At 52.3% G+C, this 21,474-nt stretch overlaps 1 protein-coding gene across 2 annotated transcripts in view; it reads right to left on the minus strand.

The window, feature by feature from the left end:
- ncor1 (nuclear receptor corepressor 1) overlaps window positions 1–21,474 on the minus strand; it is a 50,373-nt gene that overhangs the window by 2,795 nt on the left and 26,104 nt on the right. The window contains exons 15-45 of one of the 2 annotated variants that reach the window (XM_072713751.1): window positions 17,883–18,016; window positions 17,334–17,521; window positions 16,973–17,077; window positions 15,062–15,124; window positions 13,719–13,855; window positions 13,493–13,619; window positions 12,328–12,790; window positions 11,210–11,333; window positions 10,921–11,116; window positions 10,472–10,642; window positions 9,559–9,725; window positions 9,157–9,277; window positions 8,775–8,867; window positions 8,427–8,527; window positions 8,134–8,305; window positions 7,255–7,380; window positions 7,081–7,164; window positions 6,639–6,868; window positions 6,052–6,373; window positions 5,611–5,838; window positions 5,187–5,387; window positions 4,316–4,465; window positions 3,897–4,055; window positions 3,666–3,807; window positions 2,903–3,333; window positions 2,231–2,359; window positions 1,291–1,442; window positions 963–1,192; window positions 641–784; window positions 333–475; window positions 12–65 (exon numbers count right to left, since the gene is read on the minus strand). In XM_072713751.1, the coding sequence (XP_072569852.1) occupies window positions 12–65; window positions 333–475; window positions 641–784; window positions 963–1,192; window positions 1,291–1,442; window positions 2,231–2,359; window positions 2,903–3,333; window positions 3,666–3,807; window positions 3,897–4,055; window positions 4,316–4,465; window positions 5,187–5,387; window positions 5,611–5,838; window positions 6,052–6,373; window positions 6,639–6,868; window positions 7,081–7,164; window positions 7,255–7,380; window positions 8,134–8,305; window positions 8,427–8,527; window positions 8,775–8,867; window positions 9,157–9,277; window positions 9,559–9,725; window positions 10,472–10,642; window positions 10,921–11,116; window positions 11,210–11,333; window positions 12,328–12,790; window positions 13,493–13,619; window positions 13,719–13,855; window positions 15,062–15,124; window positions 16,973–17,077; window positions 17,334–17,521; window positions 17,883–18,016 (5,287 nt within the window). Of the gene's footprint in view, window positions 1–11; window positions 66–332; window positions 476–640; window positions 785–962; window positions 1,193–1,290; window positions 1,446–2,230; window positions 2,360–2,902; window positions 3,334–3,665; window positions 3,808–3,896; window positions 4,056–4,315; window positions 4,466–5,186; window positions 5,388–5,610; window positions 5,839–6,051; window positions 6,374–6,638; window positions 6,869–7,080; window positions 7,165–7,254; window positions 7,381–8,133; window positions 8,306–8,426; window positions 8,528–8,774; window positions 8,868–9,156; window positions 9,278–9,558; window positions 9,726–10,471; window positions 10,643–10,920; window positions 11,117–11,209; window positions 11,334–12,327; window positions 12,791–13,492; window positions 13,620–13,718; window positions 13,856–15,061; window positions 15,125–16,972; window positions 17,078–17,333; window positions 17,522–17,882; window positions 18,017–21,474 lie in introns of both variants that reach the window. The other variant, XM_023833073.2, reaches the window with a different exon arrangement.

Consider the following 21,474-nt stretch of genomic DNA (forward strand, 5'->3'; position numbering starts at 1 on the left):
ATACTACTCACTTGAACTGGTCACTGCAGGCAGGTTAAAGATCTCAGTGCCGGGCTGGGCGCTCGCTGGAGACAGACAGGAAAGCCAGATGGAAAAAGAAGTGTGGAGATGTAATACAAATCCACTAGCAATTCATCATATAACAGACTGAAGTAGCCTGCTTTACCGGCATGGACCATCGTCTTCTACAACCAGTTTACAACAATAAAACTCCACAACTCAAAAAAAGTGTTTCTAGAACATCCACAGCACAACTGCATTTTTAATTCAACACAATACAGAGTGAAATTTGCCCAAATGCAACCAGAGCACTGGCATTCCCAGTCACTTACGGACGTCAGAATCGGCGCCGGCCGAGGAGTTTAACTTGCGAAATATCTCCTGCTTCTTGGACTGCACCATGGCTGATGTACTCTCCAGCTTCGTGAAGAATGAAGGCAGGTAGCCGGCGTTGCCGGGGGAGCGGGAATCCATCCTACAGGCGAAGGGGGATTAGGGGCTCCACAGGGACTGGCTGGGGCTGCTGTCAGATTGTCCAATCAGGGGCAGAGGGCCCTTTTTCACCATCAGATTACCAGTGGTGTATTTAAACAACAGCTCTACATATATGCTGAGCTTTTTGGATGCCAGGCAGGGGTACCTCTGCTCCATGCTCTCAACCTCCCGCCTCTGGGCCGGCTGCATGACAGCTTCCTGCTTCTCCATCCCTGGGTAGCTCTGTGGCGGGGAGATGGGCTCATAACTGTCCAGTGGAGCGCCGCCTCGCTCAGGGGACTTCCCAGGCCTGAGGGGGACACAGGCAAATCTCCAGTTACGGCGTCCTTAAGGTGGGCACTTATTAATCCCAGCTACCATGATTACCAAAGCTATTTAAGAAGTACAAGCACAAAAATAAATACTGATTGACGCCAACCAGGACATCAGGGCAGCGCTCATAGTGTCTGCTGATGGCTGTGACGCACCGCAATCTTGGCTTATCAGAGGCGTTCTCCGGGGACACCCTGCTGGACGGCCGCTGGTGGTGGGCCGCCTGGCTGAGGCTTTCAGGGCTGTAGTGGCTGGGCAGCTTGGCCCTGCTGCTGGCGGAGCCGGGGGGGCCCTGGGCGGAGCTCTGGAATGTGGTTGCGGATGAGGTGACAGACGCAGGCTGGGAAGACTCTTGGTTCTTGGCGAAATCCTGGGTGATGATGTGCTGTGAGAGACGGACAGACGCAAGGTTTCAAGTAGCAGCTTGGGGCGCTGGGATGGGGTCTACAGGCTGCTCCACGCGTGCCGCTCATAGAGCCCTACCGAAATGTGGTCTGCCAGGGTCATGACCCGGTGCGTTTTGGGGATGGGCCCGTACACTTCTGCCTGGGAGCTGGGGGGTGGCGGCTGCAGGCAGCCCGATTCTGCTGCCTGCCGGTACCGGCTGGTGCTCATCTCAAACCCACGGCTTCCACCTGCTGTGTCAAAAACCACGGACACACACGCCAGGATAAGAAACACAGGACATCCTGCTCTTGTGGTTTCAGAGATAGGTGTGGGTCTTGTCTCCTTTCACATCCTACAGCTGGTGCCTTTCTAGGGACTGGCTCACTGGATTGATGAATTCTGTGTCGCATCATTCACTCAGATGTAGCGAAAAGATACATGTTTGATTTAGCTAAATATTCACTTGACTCGGGTAAATCTGATCTAATACTGGGGAATACTGGACAAGCACAGGAAGAGACAGGGGTTAATTAGCCCAATTTAAGGCCAATTATACCAAAGAGGTTTCCCTCCTGCAGAACTGATCTCGGTTAACCTGAGCAGCAGGTTGAGCTGCTGGTATAAGCCTATACATTCAATTACAGGCAGGAAGACACAAGTCTGCAGAGTGACAGACTGACATGCAGGGCTATGGGACAACATAGCCCTCAGCTAGGGGTGGGCGATATACCGGTAGACACGACTAACCGGTGGAAATTTGTCAACCGATAGAGATTTTGGTCTATCATCAGTTTCTTTGTGTTTGAATTTTTATTTATGCATTTCCAGATACAAATTGCTATATTGTGATATATATCGTTATCGAGGTAGAAAATTGCTTCTACCGTGATAGAAGATTTTGGTTATATCGCCCACCCCTACCCTCAGCATCTGCTAAAGCACCTTACTTCCACCGATGGGATAGGCTTAAGCACAGTAAACGCAGCATAATGAATGCAATGTGTAAATAAAGGCCGGTACTGGGTGGGTTTCCTACCTGTACCCTGGGACACTTTCTCCTGAGCAAAGCCGCTCTCCTGCTTGTCCTGAGGTTGCACAGGGGAGCTGGCAGGACTAATGACCTCAATAGCGCTGCTCCCCGGGCCTTCGTAGCGACCAGAGGGCACTGGGGGGAGGGGGGTTTGCAGGTTAACCTCTGCACCCTGAACCGGATGAGAATCTCACTGGCACTCAAAGTGCAACTTCAAAAGCTTGAAGTACAAATGTTACCCTCAAGTGAAGAAAACATGGGCAGGCAAGTGCCAGACAGCTGGCTGCAAGGTGGTTCGCCTTGAAAGACACCCGAATAACACAGGTGAAGACTTAACAGGCTGGCTTTGTCCAGCCTCGAGTGTGGACATTTCTGACACCCAGGGATGCCGTAAAGGAGGGGGGGATGGGGGTTAGGATAACTCCACGTGCCACTGAGTTACAGGGGCCCTAAAACATTTGCAATACAACTAGATTGTTTTTGGTTTTGGGTCAAATATGATAGGCTTTCTAAAACCTCTAGCAGTAGGGCAGTTTTGGAACAAACACAAATACTCCTACCAGCTTCCAGAGGTGGTACAAGTCGTCAGAGGTGGCGTACAGACCACAATCAGTTCCGGAGAAAAAAATCGTAAGCAGAGAGGTTCGCCAGGAGATAAATGGGGGAAAGGGGACTCACAGCCACCGGAGGAGTCTGAGCTCTGAGAGCCTCTCTCACGGGAGTCCTTGTCCGAGGCAATCTGCCGAGTGATGATGACGTCAATGAAGTTGGCGGCTGTAATGGTGGTCTTCCCACGGGTGCGCAGCTCCTCCTCGATGCGAGATTTAGTGGGTGGGCCCTTGTCCGGGTGGCCTTTGACACCACTCAGGACCATCGGGGCGTAGGGAGACTGCATGGCTCGCCTCTCTGCCTCCTGGGATTGTTCAACGACAGTGGCCACTCGCCGTGACGACGTCTCCTCCCCACGGCCTGACTCATGCTTGCCTTCCTTGGCCTTCGTCACATCCATCTGGGGGGCAGAGGCGGCGGCATCCACCAAAGCGGCGAGCGCATCCGCCGCTGTACTGTAGCGGGCACCTGCTTGGGCAGAGACGGCTGGGGGCATTTGCCTGGTGGTGTCACAGAGGGAAGGAGAGGGAGAGAGATCTCACTCAGAATTCAACATGCCATTGTGTTCTCACCAAAGTACAGAGGATGCCGAGAATTATCGCAAGTAAGGCAACTTTTTGTTCAACAGCTGCAACATATTTTAATCAGCGGATACTTTTATTGTAAGACTAAGTATTATTACAGTTAAGGTATTTCACTGCCTAGTGGCATTACCATACAACTCAAATGCTGGTGAGTAGCAATGGAAATTCCAGAAGAAAATCAAATCCATTTTGTAAATGCTTGAGTTGGCGATGACCGGGGGGGGGGGGGGGGGGGGGGGTAGACTCACATGAGTGGTGTGATGACGCTCTTGCTGTTGGTGCCCTGGAACACGCTTGGCCGCTGCTGCAGCATGCTCTCTTGTGAGCGCACGGACGGTGAGGGCGAACGCAAGTACCCATGGCTGCCGGGCCGGCCAGGCTGCTCGGGGGCTGGGTGGTGGGAATATGTGGTGAGCTTTAGCCTCTCTGGGGGTGGGGGGAACAGAGACTGAGCGGGTAGCGGTGACGGCAGCCTTTACCTCCACGCATGTAGTCGCTGGCGGTAGCCATGCGCTCGCGCTGATCCCTCTCCCGTTCACGTTCCCGCTCGCGTTCCTTCTCCCTGTGCTCCCTCTCCCGCTCCCTCTCTCTCTCCCGCTCCACGCTGGCCGCCGTCGCTGCTAGGTGGGCGGGGTGGCCTGCGACACAGAGAGGAGGCGGAGGCCGTGCCCTTGAGTTTGCGCCTAGCGTGTGGCTGGATGGGGGACTGGGTTGGGGGAGCTAGGTGCCACCACCCCGGCCGGCTGGGGGGCAGAGCAAGTGACCCGTGGTGCGAAAGGTCCCTGTTTGGGTTGCTGTCCACCCTACAGCAGCAGAGAGCTTATGCAGCTATTGGGTTAGACTGTGGCCCGTGTGTTTGACCCCGGCTGGGGTTGGGGGGGGGGGGGGGGTTCCTCACCTGGAGATATGGAAGCTGGGTTGAAAGCCCTAGGTGGGAAAGGGGCCTGAGCTCCAGGGATGTAGGTGATGCGGTCCATGGGGGGTGTACCTGTTCCCCCAGGGTGAGGCAACAGGATAGCGGGAGGCATCTGGGCTAGATCAATAATCCCTTTTCAGACAGAAGCAAAGGGCCAGCATGAATAACCAATGACTACCAATGAGCTCAAAGCACAGCCCCACCCCTCCAGGAAGCAGGAAAACGCTGCAGCAAAACGGAAGCTCAACAGACCGAACTCAAGAAGCCAATCAGGGCTGTTAGCCGACTCAGTGCAGCAGAAAATTCGCATTTTGGGAAATCTGAAACTCAGCTGATATTTTAATTAAGCAGAAAGCTGTTTTTTTATATGCTGGAAATACCAGTAACATCCAGAACCTCAAACCAACCAAGTACATTTATTAAACTGGCATTGGGGGAGAAGCCTCCCCCTTACCCCAATTTCAGCATTACTGTATGACACCGTTCACTGCACTGAGGTAGAAACTTAACTGAATTTCTGTATAAAAGCACAGAAAACTCTAGTATAATACAGCCAAATCTGATAATCTGGGATATTACATGTCATCCAGCACTGCAGATTAACTCTCAGCTGCAGGCATACATTTTAGCCGATATCAAATTTGAATAATTGCCACAGCCCACATAAGGAAAAAAACATCTGATTTGCATTTGTGACAATTCGGCCCGGGTCATTTGCTTCTGAGCGTCTGGAAAAGGTAGCCTCTAGTCGACAGGAACACACCAAACATGGACACACACAGGCACACACACACACATATATACATGCTCACAGCAGGGGAGGGGGAAAGCTCCTTCAGGCGAGGCCCAGTACCTCGAGCTCCAGGAGGGTATGGGATTGCAATCTGCTGTTCCCGTGGCGACAGGCCCCTGGCGACATCAGCCCGCGGGATGACTTGCATCTGCTGTGAAGTGATGTAATCGTTGAGGATGGTCTGACGTGTGTTCTCCATGGTGTACAGAGGGTACGTGTTATGATAACCAGTAGGGGACGGCTGTCTCTGGAATAGGTAGGCTGTTGGTCCAAACCCCACATAAATGAGGGTCGGGGGGAGAGTGAGAGAGAGGGAAGAAGATTTATGTCGCATGACGACAATCCAAGGTATCCGTTACATGGCCAAAAGTCCTGGCTGAGCACACCGAACATAAGCAGAGGGCTTCATGTTCTGGGACTAACGTGCTTCTACAATCCATACATAGCAGTACAACTCGGCGAGGAGTTAACGAGAGTCGGGCACCTGGGTCAAGGGTGCGATGGAAGGCTATGGCCGGGTCCAGGGCGGGGCCCAGGTGGGTGCGGTACATCTCACCCGAGACCACAGCTCGGTGGTGCGGGTCAAAGGGGCTGTGGGTAGACAGGGGGTCGCCCCCTGGCACCGGGGACTTGGCGGGAACACTCTCACGCTGAGTGGGGGTTAAGGTGCTCTTCCGCTCAAGATTGGCCGGCTTTCCTGAAGTTATGCTTCCTGTAGTGAAGAAGGGGCACTTCATAACAGAGGTCACAGCCACACCCCCTCCAGGTCACTGCATTACACAAGTTAGCTGGAGCTGGGGAATCCAGAAAGTTAATCAGAACAAGCACAAGAGAAAGGCTCATGAAGACCCCTTGTGCCCTACAGGGGACCTGCAACTACAACGTCATGTGTAAATACATGAGGTCGATCAACAGGTGGCGCTACCTTCTTGCGAGCGGCCAAGCAACGGTGATCCACGCGAGATGGAGCTGTTGCTGTAGTTGACGGGCGTCCGGCGGGCGCTGGCGTCCTCATACATGCCAGGGCTGACCTGTGCTTTGCCAGTCTCCATGTGTGTGGAGCGCAGCACAGAGGTGGAGTTGACCACGGAGGTGTGGCGCACGCGCTCAGAGCCTTTGGCTCCGCCCTCGCCCGGATCCAGCTGCACCACAGTGTGTGGCAGCTTGGCAGGGTTCGTGATCAGAGACTTCACGTTGTGCTTGATGGCCGACTGGCTCACGCCACCCTCGTACTTCAGTGGCGTCACCTGCGGACCGGCAGCATGGCATGTTGGCATAGCTGACGCTTCCCAAAGGTGACATTTGACCTTCCACAAAACTAACTTCACATGTAATTGACATTTCAGCATTAAATACTATATATACGTCATCTTCCCAGTAGTTATAAGCATAAAAACATGTTCATGCACTGGTACACAAAGACAAGCGGCACTCAGGAAACCCCCAGACATCATGATACATTGAACATGATGGAGACGCTGCAGGTCCGAGTGTGTGCGCTCTGGGCCCCACCTGGGATATGGGGCCCATGTCGGGGGTCTTGCGACTATCCTGGCCTGCCAGCTCCTGCCTGGGGATCTCGTGGATAGAGCGGCCCATTTCCTTGATGGTATTGACACCCTCATAAGGCTTGCCCTTTGTGATCCCTCCTTCAAAGGAGCGAATGGGGGGGCTCTCGCGCTTCATCTGCTTGCTGTACTTGTGGCCCTCTTCAAAAGGCTCTGTAGACGTCCTTGGTGTGCCTGCAAGGGGACGAAGAAATAGCAATTTGCAATGTAACACTGCTTGATTTTCAAATAATCTCTCATAAGTTACACTGATAAGACCAGAAATAGTGCAGAAAGGTATGTTCAACAGAACAGTTACAGACAGACCAGTAACTCTGAAGCCTGAACCAGAACTGGGCAAAAGGCTCCCAGAACACACGAGCGTCAGAACATTCCAGAATGTCTACCTTGCATGATGGACCCCGATAGCACCGTCCGGTCCTTGGAATCTGGGTGCGAGGCATCCCTGGGCAAAGCCCGGCTTATCAGGCCTGAATCAGAGAGAGGCGTGTCTGACTGATGGCGTGCGGAACTGGGGTGCCCGATGCAAGTGGAACATAGTGTGACTCAGCAGGACTCACCTTCGTAAGGGGTGGCCTCTCTTACTGGGTGCCCTCTGGTTATCGAACCCTCGATCATGTCATATGTACGCTTCAGGTCGTGGCCCATCCGTGGGCTTCGAGTGCCTTCTCTTGGATTCTTGATTGCTTTGGGGCAAAGTTTCAATAACCAAGTGAGAACAGCAATCCCATGGAACGTCACGGTACATCAGCACAATCTACAGCACGGACAGACTATTGATACTGAAGTTCAATGGTGGAAATGTTACTATAAAGGGTTGCTACTATGCCTGTTCATTCCCTAAGAGTGCAGCTAAGCAGAATTCAGTCCATTAGCTTAGGGCAGTGGTTCTCAATCCTGTTCCTGGCACCGCCCCCCCGGCAGAATGTTTTCGTTCCAACCCTACCTTAATAGGCTAAAGCAGATTTCGGCTTGCGGTCAGTAGCGATGATGTATATTTCGCATTCAAAAATATTCTACGCTCATGTGATATGTTGACGTGTCTGAGTTCCCAGAGCTATAAGTTTTCCCTCTATTTCGAATTCGGTGCCTTGTTTCTATTGATCGCGTGACAATGCATCATAGCGCTCAGCGGTCAAAGTTCAACAAAGTTCATCTTTGACACAGAGCTTGCACAAGCTCTGCGAGCGGCACGGAGCGCAGCGTAGTGCTCACCGCGTTCGGTCTGAAATCGGCTTTAGCCTATTAAGGACCATCTGAGCCAAATTAAGGTAGGGTTGGAATGAAAACATTTTGGCGGGGGGGGGGAACAGGATTGAGAACCACTGGCTTAGGGTGAAGTCATTCAGAACTCAAGGAAGGGTTACTACGAAAACTGCTGATTCCCTGAAGCTTCAGCCAATCAGATTTGAGGAAAAATGCTGCCGTTTCATGCTTACAGTCATAGGAGAGGATGTGTCCACTCTTGCCCTCATAGATGACATGGCCCTTGGACAGCGCCTCCCCCCTGGCCTTCTCCGGACTGCTCAGGTCCTCCGTAGCCAGCTTGGTGATGGTGCTCTTTAGGAGGATCTCTGCCGGCATGCTGGACTGCGGCAAGGCTGGCGTCCCCTGTTTCCCAGCAACCCAAACCAAGGCCAGTCTCAGTATTTTCAGTAAAAAGATTTTGATATAAAAACATTCACTGATCTTGTCCCTAAGGGTCCCCTAGACTGACGTGAGAATGAAGCACCTGAGTGATCGATCCCCCTCGATAGGGCAGAGCCTCGGCCGACACCTTGGCTGGAGTGCCCCTGGTGATGCTCCCCTCTTGGATGGCAGAGATGGGGTTTGCTAGGGGACAGAGATAGGGGACAGATTTCAGCAGCATGGACATGCAGTTACTCTTCACCAATCCCCCTGTCATTTATTAAGGCAGAGATAAAACACATCTTCCTGTGACTTAAGCCAGCATGGTGAAAAATACACACATGTTTTTTGTTTTTAAAAAAATAAATAAATTAAATAACACAGTTGGTCAAAAGGGCAGAATAATAGAAAGTGTACAGGACCAAGAGAGCCAGTAGAGGGAGCTACATACCTCTAACACCCTCAAACTGGGCACGGGAAAGGAGGCCCTCAGGCTGTGTGCTGAGCCCCCGTGGCGAGCAGTCCTCCTGCTTGACGTAGGACACTGCAGAGGAGAGGAGAGTCAGAGAGGCGTCAGAGCCAGCCTTGACCACGACACGGCAAGCCCTGACAGACGACCGCCGATCTAACATTCACGTTCAATCTACAGCCACATCCTCTACATGTAACCTGATAGGTTGAAAACAACTGCCGTAGTGAAGCGTGACTTACAAGGCAATTACACCAAACTCATGAAAAGTGCACCACAACTGAAGAGCTCTAGTTACTACAGGCATAGCAGCGAGTACACGAACGGCCCAGACGGAACCCGGCGCCCACCCCCCGCCCTTTACCAGGCTTGGCAGGGTCCTGCTGCCTTGGCAGACCGAGTGATATGGATCCCACTGAGCCCTTTGCTCCCTCCTGACCATACACAGCTTGGCTAGGCGAGGGCAGGTATGTGCCAGGAGTTCCCTGAAACGTCAGGAGAAAAAGTTACAGCCGACTCTGAAATTCTCCCCGAAGGTTTAAAGGGACGCCAAGAACAAAACGTTACTTTGGAAGGGGGGACGTGGGTGGGTGGGGAGGCTACGACTTGGAATATTTTCTAATACGCACTTAAAAATTCCACTGTGTAAGAGTCAGTAAACCAACTTGCAGCGCTGGCCGTTTAGAGACAAGGGGGCGGTGGGGAAGGCTGCTCTTATCCTAAACATGCATCTGCCTTTGTGGATCTCTGCCCTCCCCCCCCTCACCTGGGAAATGGAGCCCCCCTGGATGAAGGACGGCTTGTCGGAGGGCTTGGACGTGGGAATGAGCGGGGGAGGGGATGGAATGTTGGCTGGCCGGCTGTGCCTGGAGAACGCCACCCGGACTCCGTCGGACTGGCTCTGGAGCACCTGGTTTGGAGCCGGCTGCAGCACTGGAGAAGGACAGGGACCCGGAGTCCAAGAAACATCAGCACACACTGCGCTATCATCCGTCCATCTTACCTGTCGCTAGCAATCACGGAGTCAGAGGAACACTCCGAAGGTCCCTGATCTGCGGCGAAGCGTGCAGACGCGCTGAGCACAGTGCAAGGCGTACAGCTGTGTCACAGTCACAGAAACCCACACAGCTACGCATATCCCCTGACCCGGTTCTGATGCACTCTCCCTTTGTTTCTTGGCCTGCTGGAGCTTCAATATTGCATGGGCCAGCAGTGCTGACATCCCTCAACGTAACGTGCCGCCCCGCCCCGCTCTCAAGGGATGACAGGCCGACAAAGCCAGCTCTCCTTTCCTGTAGCGTGACACGGTCACTTCCTTTCAGGACCTCGCCGAAATGGAAACTCAACTCCGGCCCCAGGCGACGTACGTGGGGCGTTTATAAAACATTTAAAACGCGGAAGACAGGCAGGCGGCGCCGTCTCGGCCCAGTCCCAATGTACCATGCCTCCGGAGGCCAATCAGGAGGCAGGCCGGGGATGGGACACAGCGCTTCACGTACGGAGCAGGACAAACCAGATCTGAACACACAGCACTCTGTGTCGCAGATCACATATACTCAATTAGTATTTAGGAAACGTGGGCCGCCTGGATCTTTCATGCAGCCACAGACCAGATAACTAGTGAAAAACTAAAATCTGATTGATTAATCAGTTATAAACAGAGATAAAAATGGGCTGACCTGGAGGGACACTGTAGCGGGGTGCACTGGGGTCTGGCTGCGGCGAAGCCTTGCTGAGCTCCCGGGGGGACAGCCTGTATGGGGACGCGGACCTACCCGTGCCACCATGGGACTGAGCCTCCTGTTCGAGAGCCAGCTTCATGTCATACGGCATGTAGGTGAAGGGTTTACCTACAGGGAGGGGGGACAGGGACAAAACACTCAGCTGCTGCAAAAATGCCTCCTGCGACATGAGCAGCTTTGCTTAGTTCCTCATATATTCAGTGAAATCACAAATTGAGTGAAACCACAGAGCAGGATGTACATGCTTGCATATATGCTGTTACCAGGACACCAAAAGTATATAATTGACTATGCCAAGTATAATCCTTGGGATTAAATATTTAGAGCTAAAGCCACTGCTCGGATTTGAGTGACCAGAGCGTTGCGCTGGCCCAGCACGACCTTACCCTCCCGGTCCAGGATGGTGGGACTGCGAGTGGTGAAGCGAGGGGGCGGCCGGCGCTCCAAGTCGGCCTGATCCTGCCGCTGCTTCTCCTCCTGGTGCGCGGACTCATGCACGGCCTTGATCTGATGCTGAAACATGGTGTAGCCGCTGAGCGGGGTGCCCAGGGGCATGACACCAGGCCCAAAGGGAGCCGGCACCTAGGAGGGGGGAAGGAGGAGGAGAGGGAGCTTGTCAGATAGGCCATGTTGGGACAGGCAGAGTTGTGCATGTGACCGGCGTCAGCCACTGACCATGGCGGGGATGGTGGCTGCGCGCTGGTGCAGCTGCTGCATGCTCAAGTGGCCTTGCTTGGCCGAAGACACCAGCACTGAGCCAGGTGGGCTGAGCAGGGACGGCTTGTCCATGGAGAAGATCCTGAGGGAGAGGGAGGGTAGATGGCCGCGTTAGACGGTCAGGGAAGCCAGCTGGTGGAGGAGCAGGAGATGAAAGCGAGAGTAGGCTGCGAGTCAAAAGGTGGCTGCTTGCAGAGCATAGTGCTGACCTTTAACCTCACGCCCCCCCCCCCCCTCCAGAATGCCTGTGGCAGCTGGACGAAGGGTTTTTCATTCCATGGGACGTGGCAGCGAGCCCCATGCCTTCCCATAAGTCCGCCGACGGTGCTGACCTTTACCCGAGCCTCTGCCCCACTCTTTATTCACTTATTTTGGGATGGGAACGATCGACCTCTTTAATTTTTACCATAACTTGGCCCCCAAGACTACAGAGGCTTAGCTGCTCAAACGGGCATCGACGTGGTGATGAATATTTCAGCTCCAGACCAGTTAAGTAACGTGACGCTTGCATAAAAAGCCTAAAAATAATAAAACACAAAAAGCAGCCCACAGAACGGCATGAAAAACGTGAGCGAGCGTGGCCGCTCCAAGTATCTGCTGGAATGTGCCTTCCAGCGGCAGATGTTTTTCTTTTGGATGGACTTCTTGGAAAAGGAGGGAGACGCACAATTGGACAAGTGGGCCGAAGTCTTACATGCCAAAGAACAGTGTGAGCCAGGCACCTCCCCCACACCTGGGACCACGCGCTGCCAGTCCCACCTCAGTCACATGATCAGCCCAAAGTCAATTATCATTTTACAGCATCAGCATAAGCAAGCAGCCGCAATCCTGAGTTCGCTGAACACTGGTATCCCGGTGTTCTGATGAGTTGAGCTACCTATTGAGACGTACTATTGAGCCTTTTTGCGCTTGTGCAGTTCCACCGTTTTGGGGTTAGGGTAAAGGTTTCAGGGGTTTGGGTAAGGGTTTTAGGGTTAGAGCTATCCATTAGCACTACGGTAGCCTAACTCGATAAAGAAGCTCAACTCGACAGACCACCAGGAACCCTCATGGCACCTCTGCCAAGCAAGGCCTACCTCTGCCTGTCGGGCTCGCCGTCCACGTCCTCGTCTGCGCTGCAGGTGGCGCTAGAATCATTGTCAGAGTGGGCTTCCCGCAGGGGTCCCCTTTGGGAGGGTCCAGGCCCCTGCTCGACCATCTCAGCACGGTCCGCCTTCTCCTTGGCATCGGGCTCCACCTTGATACGCACGTCGCCTGGCAGCTTGGTGTCCGCATCCGGCGGCTCAGCCTTAGGCTGCACCGGGGCCTCATAGAGGGTGCGGGCACGATCGTCTGCACCCATCGACTCCCCCGCGTCTGGACTCTTTTCTAGCTTGACTCGTAGCTCGCCGTACAGGGGCTCGTGGCTCTTGCTGGGTCCGTCCCGCTCGGGTGTAGCGTCGTCATGGGGAGCTCCGTCAGTGCGCTGCTCACCTCCCTTGGCTGAGTCCCCCTGGGACGGGGACGGAGCACTCTCTGTGTCCGAGCTGTTCTCCGCACCTGGGAGGGGACAGGACACATGCTAACAGCTGAGAGACCAAAACCAGATGGATGCTGCTGCTATTTTGTAAGAAAGTGAAAATGACTCAAGAAAACAAGGTTTGCCTAAAAAAAATTTGAAAATCAATATGAGAGATATATGCAAAAACAGAATAGCACCAACAGGCTATGATTTGCCATGATTTACCAGTTTTCACAGCAGATCTAAAGTCCAAAGAAAATGCATAACCCTGACTGTACAAAGGAAAGAAAATCCTCGGGTGCAAAGTCTGATTGGGTCTCCTTGAAGATGACTTTAACAAATACTGTGACCTCCTCCCACAGACACAACCAGAGACCGTGGTGGCTCTCCTGCTGGCACCGAAGTCCCCCAGAGGAGGGCGCTGGAGGCCATCTGACACCGTACGACAATGACCTAAACCTCCCAAGCTGGGGAACCTCATAAAATAGGAACAGGGCCGATTTCTCACCTGAATTCACCTCCACCCCTGATTACAGCCTAACAGAAACAAGCGCCACCCCATTACACAGACGATTAAGCACAGGTTTCCCCAGATCTTCTACACACAAGGTGCTCCAGCAAAGTTCAGGGGATGGCCCAGAAGGTGACAACAGCTCAGTTTCCTGGACTTCCTTGTGGTTTGGGTACCTTTGACACCCTGCCAGTTTCAGTGCGGCCTCTCCCTGCATTCCCCCACTGACCTTCACTGTCCTCGGGGTTCTCCTCCTCGTTGTAGCCCTCGTTGTCCTCCTCATCAGCGGCTGAGGTGGTGGAGGCCACGCTCTCGCTTTGGGATACGTCACGGTCTGCACGTGAGCGCCGGACGTCCTGAGAGCAAATAGGGGAAGCACACAGGGATATGAGCGGGGTACTGTCAGCACTCGCCAGACATGATGTCACAACAGGCTGGTGCAGTCAGGGCCAAACCTGTTTGTGCTGCTGAAGCAGGTTGTCCAGGTTGTGCCTCCTCTTGTAGTTGAAGTAGAAGTTCTTGCACTGTGCCTCACTCTTGGTGCCCACCATCTTGGCGATGGCTGACCAGTTGCGTCCGTGCTCCACTAACCCTATAATCAGAGTAAGGGTAAATGGCTCCCCCAACAGGCTTGCAGCTGGCCCATTGTCACCGGTGACAACCCAGGTAAAAACCCAGGTTTAATCTCATATGACAGGGCAGAAAGCAGCTGCATTAAACTCTGCCCCTTCCTTCCAAAGAGTCCCAGCTGCTCCCAGACTGACCAGGTATCTGGCCAGTCTGCCCAGACACTCCAGTCAGCTTTGCCGTTCCCATGGACTGCCAGGACATAGCTTAGTGTCAGGCTGCAATTTACCTGTAAGCCTCATCTAACAAGATGGCATGCAGTAGAAAGCCTGACCAAGGTGACCTGGCCATGGGGGCGACAGTGGAATGTGACTCCACCCACCCGCCCTCAAATGTTAACAGCACTTATTACTGCTGATGTGAGTTGCCATTTCCCAGGGTCTCCTTGGGCTGGCGGTACAGAGCCTGGCAATACTCTCTGACTTCGACTGCAGGGAAGGGTGTGTGTTTGAGGGATCACCCCTGAATGACCCCTTGCCTGTCACGTGCCAAACACTAACAAAGGCCCTGTAACACTGAACAGATCACTCTGCCAACAGCAGCCCGGTTTGCTGAAGACGATACCTTCTGTCTGTTGAGGAGTGAAACAACTGGCTACCCCCGGGAGATTTAAACCATGCAGTAGAACTGTCCCCTGACAACCAGAAGCAGACAGGCTTTATATATAAACCTATTTCAGACATGAACATACTATGCCTTACCAGCACAGAGGGTTCATCATCACTCGAGGTTTAATAACATTTACGCATTAATGTCACGCTGCTTTTGAGAGCCTTTGTGTGCCTATCACGCCTGCCAGTGAGTGCTTTAACCTCTGAATAAACCATAATTGCTAGATAAACCTGCACAAACCCATGTCACTCCTAACCTCTAAATGGGATAAAGTTCTGCTGAACATGCTCACCTAAGACACCAGGACTCCAGGGTGTCACACATCCAAGGTGCTAGACTGAGCCTGTAACCCTGCCGACGCACTACTGCCCTTTTAATGCCCATGTACGTGTACGTCCTCCATCAAGATCCAAAGCCTTTGTCCGCTATGAAGGATTACTTTCAGGCCACTGGCTCAGTGACAGAACACCGGCGCTCGTTAGAGTAGGAATGGCTGGCCCTGAAACCAGCTCGCAGGGAGGGGTGAAGGTGAAGGCAGCGACAGAGGGATGCCCTTTACCTTTTTTGGCCACTTCCATCTCTTCCTCAGTCCAGCGGGAAGTTTCACCTGCCTCCACGCTGCCTGTGAATCAAACGGGTCAGTCATGTCAATAAGGCTGTCACTGTGTCTCTCAGGGGGGCGTATAATGGCGGGAGTGCTGCTGTGTCACGCCGGGGGTCATGTCAGCGGCCTGCTAATCTAATGATCCGTCTGATCCGCCCCTTTCGGCCCGCATTCCGTGTCAGCTGACCACACTGTTGCCAGAGTCTTGCCACGCCACGCTTGGTAACCATATCCCAGCGTGGCCCTTGGCCACACGACTCAACATTTCGGAGAACGTGGAGGTTGCAGAGGGGCAAGCTGAACCTTGCCCCCTCCACCTTCTCCCCCAATACCAACAACCAGAACTCCCCGAGACTGTAAACAGAAGACAAATATAGCTCCAGATGACCCTTGACATTTTCACGATTTAATTTTTTCCAAAGCATAGCTATGAGTGAGCGGCTCTGAAACTTGTCCAAAGGTGCCGCTGCACGGGGGACGTCTCTGCTTGAAGCATATTGAGCTGAACTGAACAACATCACGGCCCAAACTAACTATGTGCTGAATTCATTGTATGCATTTTCTGTCAGGGCTCAGAACAGGAGCAGTCGCACATCCTCAAAATGATTCTGTCAGCATGCACACATGAAACAAGCACCAAGTGCTGGGGCTCCTTCCCAAGACGTACGTCAGTCCGGCCACCTCACTCCGAGCCCTTCCTTCACTTATTGAAGAATGAGGAGAGACAGACAGATGACTGTCAATACTCTTTGGCCGACCGCTTCTAAACTGGGGCCAACCGATTCTGGCCTGATTCACCAGGTGAAGGGGAAAGTGAGAGATCAAAGTAAAGCACGGCTTGCCCTGGGTTTATAAGGACCTCAAAGGAAAAAAATGAGACTACAGGAACAAGAGTGGAAAACCCGCAAATGTGTGCTGCTACTTTCATACATTGCCTCTCTTATAAATTGTTCAGAAAACTTTTAAAAGTGACAAAATTCAAGGGCTGCCTTTGATCTCCAGGGGTATGTTAAATGGATCATAAAGCAGATTATACCATGACGATTTGGTGGGGGTGGGGGCCTTGTGCAAGCACGAGGCTGTTGAGGTTTCCAAGAGTCACCAGCAGGGGGAGCGGCTTCAGCTCAACAGCAGACACCACATGGCTCTGCCCGACAACCAGGACAGCACATGCATTCAGCTGGGAAGACTTGTTCATTGGTTACATTTACCGCCAACATCCTTTACAGCAGTGATCTGGCTAACAGCAGCCGACCCCATGCCGTCCCTTTATGGCCCCTATTACAACTACAGCCTGGTGGCTAAAGCTAACAAAAAGGACGATGAGTGGCAAAAATGTTGAAAATGAGACACCCTGCTCCCTCTAAAGCATGCTCACACCAATCTATCTCGGCAAGGACGTTGAAACAAAGCTAAGTGGATAATGATAAGGGGGACCATGGGTACTGAGAGTGCCTGTTGCTATGGACCAGGGAAGGGCACCAGAGACAGCAGATGCCACCTTCCCAGAGCAGCGAAATGAGACCCAGTCAAAAGGTACCGTTGGAGGGCAGAGGGGAAGGGAGCCGCTGCCCTTAGCTAATGTGAGAAAAGCCTGTGAAACAACAGGGTATCCCTATAGTGCCCGCCAACTGCGAGCCATAAGGACAGGAAATGCGGCCCGAGCTGAATGCTAAACCTAACCTGGCTGCTACTGGTCTGATTTTAAAGGGACCAAACCCTAAAAAATTTCCACTTTAGGTACTCATGCCAAACGCCTTTTCCCGCAGCAAAGCCATGTGTCTACCAAAAGGAGGTGCAACTGGATGCGGAGGATGCCCTCCCTGGGGTACGAAACACCTTGCCAGACAGGGGGTAAGGTCTTACCCCTGGGGGCTTGTGGGTCCATGGCTACAGGGGTAGCCTTGATCTGGTCACGCATATTCCTCTGCACCGACTCGGTCTTGGGCAGCTGGGCAGGTTCAGGCAGCACTAGATGATGGACGAAGGTGAGCCAAGGAGGATGCACATAGGTGAACAAACAGGACGAAAACACAAGAACAAAGTCAACGAAGGAGCAGAACTTTGGAGAACGTGAGTGTCAGGCGAGGCCTAGGACGGCTCGTTTTCTATACTTGGGGAGGGAAGGACACTCCAGGTTCCTAAGGAGATAATCTCCTGCTGGCATGCCATGTGAATGTTATGGCAAAGGGGGCAGACTAGCGGAGGCAGGCGGTGGTGGGCTTACCTGGCTCGGGGGGTGGAGGCGGAGGGTCCTCCGCCGCCACGGAGGCAGCCTCGCTAGCCATGGAGCGCGTGGTGATGCGGCCCTTGCGTCGGCCCTGGCTGTTGGCAGTCTTCCTGCCACGGGGGGCGCTCTGTTCCTTCCCGTCCTCGTCCTCCCCGCCGTCACACTTCTCTTTGTCTTTGATGTCCCTGGAGGGGGTGCAGAGAGCCAGACAACTTTGGTCACCTACTGCAGGATCATGGTCCGATTAATCCTTCTGCCATAACAGCCACCTTCAAAAACGTTCAAGCAGAGGTTATGAGGTCATTCTCAGTACCACAGGACTGCATGGGATACACTGGGTAACTCAGAACCTTCCAAGTACAGACCTGATTCCATCAGAAACTCCTGGGGAGTCACATGAGATTTAAAGTAAACCCTAAGACATCTAGAAAATGAGCAAAGCCTGGTTTCCACGTAAAAATAAGCCTGATTATGGTTATGAAGAGCAAGCTGGCAGGTTTTATACTCCAGGGTTCCTCGTCCACCCTAACCCTAACCAACACTCACTTGGGTTCCTCCTTCTCATCTTTCTCCTCCTCGTCTTTCTTCTCCTCGTCCTCCTTCTTCTCTGACTTCTCCGATTTGTCTTCCTCGGTCTTGTCTTCAGATTTCTCTTCCTGCGAGGGCCGCGTTATCTGTTGCTAAGGAGATACAACAAACCCCATCAGCATGCATTACTGCATGACATCGTGAGCATGTGGGGGGCAGGGAGGAGGGGCAGACTGATCCCTATTTCATGTTTCCCTATTTATCATGAGCTACTGCTTCTTAAGAGGACCACAAAATGTCAGGTTATGGTTAGACAGACTCGTGGGCTGGGGCATGCGTTCTGGAAACAGCACGTTGGAAAGACAGCAGCCTTGTGTAGCCAGGGGTCACGGATGCAATGCCAGCACAAACAACAGTCATCGACTCCTCTCTTGACTCACGTTTCAGGCCCGGGAGATGGTGTGTACGGGAGATAAACACTAACAGAATGGCTCATGCCACATATTTGAACCAGGGACAGCAGAATGTTCTCAGTCTGGTTCATTTTTCCACAGGAGTGAGATGATGATAGTTTGGAGGCTGCAATCCAGCTGCATTCCAGAAGCAGGCCGGGAACAGAGAGGCAGGCTTCTTATGCTCAGTAACCTCATTAGGAAGGGCAGGGTAGCAAAGTGGAGGGGAACAGCACCAGAACACCACACCAAGCCTGATTGAACTTTAATCCCGGTGCCAACTAACATCCTCCATCATCATGGAACGGAAAAGATCAGAAACCAGCGCCATCAAACGGTATGGTGATGTTTTCCATGTGAGAAGGGCATTTTATTTCAGCACAAAAAAGTAAAGTCACAAATGCTACAGAAAACTCTTGCAGGCAGCTATTGTGTGTTCATCACGGGGTGGGGTGACTCGCCTAAGTCCTCATAACAAAACAGAACCAATGTTAACGGGTCTGGCTGATGAACCGCATCCAAATGCAAACAACTGAACAGGTCCTGTTACTGTTTAAAAAACTGCATTGTCAAAATGGCGGGTTCCTCGGAGGTGCCACTGACAAGGAAAGTTCCGGACTGCTGCGTCAGTGCATGCGGGTGGGGGGGGGGGGGGGACCCAGTAGCAAACAAGACAAGCGCATTACAAATCAGCAGGCGGCCCACGACAGCCCATATGGCCGCATCTTCCGGAAGGAAATGAAAAATGTAAAGCTGATCTCCCCCACAGACTGTTCCACGAACCAAAAACTGCACATATTGGGACCATTGGATCTAAAGCAGGGTCCCGACACCCTGTCGACGCCTTGTCAGTGTGGAACAGCGCGGAGACACGGTAGCCAGCATCTGGAGTAGCAACAAAGACATCACAAATTGAAAAAAAAGAGGAAAGCGAAGAAAACCATCAGTGTGCAACGGGCCTTCAAAGCCAGTGGATTCATTATCCTTTGATATTCCCTGAGAGCCCTATCCAGCTTCTACAAATGGGGTTATTTTGTGGTGTTTGGTCATCTTCCTTATTGCCAGAGCATCCTTATATGAGGGGGCTTCATGAGACAGCTGGGAAGCAGGAAACCAGAGTGCCAGAACAAGGTCTAGAATAAAAACACAAAATAAAACAAAATGGAGGCAGCATGGTCTTGGAATGGTCTTATTTTCCAGTGGCTGGAAAGAAAAAAGGTAGGAGATGTGAAAGAGAAAGACTCCAGAAAAACAAGTCCCTTCAAAGGGGAGAGGAGCTCATCAGCGCCATCCCCCATCAGAGGCGGGCGGGGTGGCTCACAGACAGCCCTGTGAGAAGAGGCAGGGTGGGCTGGAAGGGCCCCGGGCACGCCAAGGCAAACATCCCATGCTGTTACCAGATGGGCCGAGGAATGCCAAAACCCAAACTGCAAGACAGACGAGGCCGAAGAAAAAAAAAAATGAAGGGGCGGGGGGGGGAGTGCAAGGCGCAAATGAACGGGTGAGGGACTCGGTCTGGCAGGCAGGGCCCTGGCCTCCGCTCCCCGTCCCGTCCCACCCTGCCCCGCAAAGCCGCGGCTCCCATCATGAAGTCATGTTTCCACGAAAACACAGCTCTCATCCAGGGCTGCAGCTCACAGCAAAACAAAATAAACAGTCTTTCTATCTGCAGATTTCAGGATGACATCTGGGGGGCAGAGCATGCAGACCAGACTGTTTACATCAGTGAACAGGTTACCCCGAAGCATGACACTTAACGGAAACTAGGGAAAATGCTGGGAAAATTCATTGACATGATTAAAACCTGCATATCAAACATATCAAAAGGTGGTTTATCTTACAGAAATAGTCATGCTTATTCTGCATGTTTTGCAGTAAAGACGCCCAGTACACGACATTTCTTCAAAAGAAACAAAATTGTTGAGCAAAAGGATGTTTTTGACTCACAATGACCATTAGTCATTCTGATGCAGAAAAAAAAACAAATAAAAGAAAACAGCTTGAAATCGGCCATCCATCGCCCCATACAAAGATCCAGAGAACCATCGCCATCCACTCAGGCCTGTGGCCTGCCCAGTGGCACTGCTGCCAGCAACGAGGACCAAATGCACAGAGCTCCGCGATGCCACCACACATTCATCTCTATGGTTGCGTAGGTTCCCGTCCAAGCACAGGTTTGATTGTCGTGAATAGAATGCGAGTGATGAGTCATCACGTGACTCGTGGTCACATGACCACTATGCCACAAAACACCAGTGTCTTCTGCACATCATATTCATGTCCCAAGCCCTTTACCGGGCCTCATGTTAACTGGATACAGATTTGGTGTCCTGCCCGTCAGATGGGGGGTGGTGAGTGCTGACTGGCTGCGTGGTCACACGTGGTCCTGCCCTAAGGTACTCCTGCTTCTGGTTACCACGTCACAGTTGCGACTAGGGATGGGCCGATCCACATTTTTTCAGTTCCGATCCGATTCCGATACACAACTGCCGATACCGATACAAGAGCACCATCCATCCCAAGTCATCCATTGTTTTTTCTTTGTCTCGCAGTTGTGTGCGCTTTGTTAAGTGGGATTGTCCATTAAACGCTATTCCCACCTATCAAAACTTTATTTCACAAAGATTGCAAATTGCTGTGCTACTGGTTTCTGTCAAAAGCGTAAAATACTCCCAGAACGTCACGTCTTATCTTACGCTCCTCATACTGCGAAGGGTATGCGCATGACGTCACAGCAGGCAGAAGACACTGAACTCACACCCACTGAGTAGCAAAAAACACTGAGGGGCAGCGTTAGCGTTCGATTTGAATGCCGCAAAAAACACCTGCCAAATGGGAAAGAGCTGTCGTGCGATTGATTGTACAAATAGATTTAACACGAAATAGGAGCTATATTTTTAAAGATTATCAAAAACTAAATAAGTAAGTATAGGAGGTGGATCAGTCGCGCATGGCCGATACCCGATCTGTCAAATAGGTCTGGATCGGCGCCGATACCGATCCGAATATCGAATCGGTGCATCTCCAGTTTTTGACCCGCTATCCTTTGACCCTGAGTCCTCCGGGAGGACAAATACCACAGTTGTAGCATATCCAAATGAGACGGGACAAAAATAATAATAATAATAATAATAATCAATCCTTTATTGTCCCCATGG

This window comes from Paramormyrops kingsleyae, chromosome 6, assembly GCF_048594095.1.
Source record: "Paramormyrops kingsleyae isolate MSU_618 chromosome 6, PKINGS_0.4, whole genome shotgun sequence".
In the NCBI taxonomy this organism is placed as follows: domain Eukaryota; kingdom Metazoa; phylum Chordata; class Actinopteri; order Osteoglossiformes; family Mormyridae; genus Paramormyrops; species Paramormyrops kingsleyae.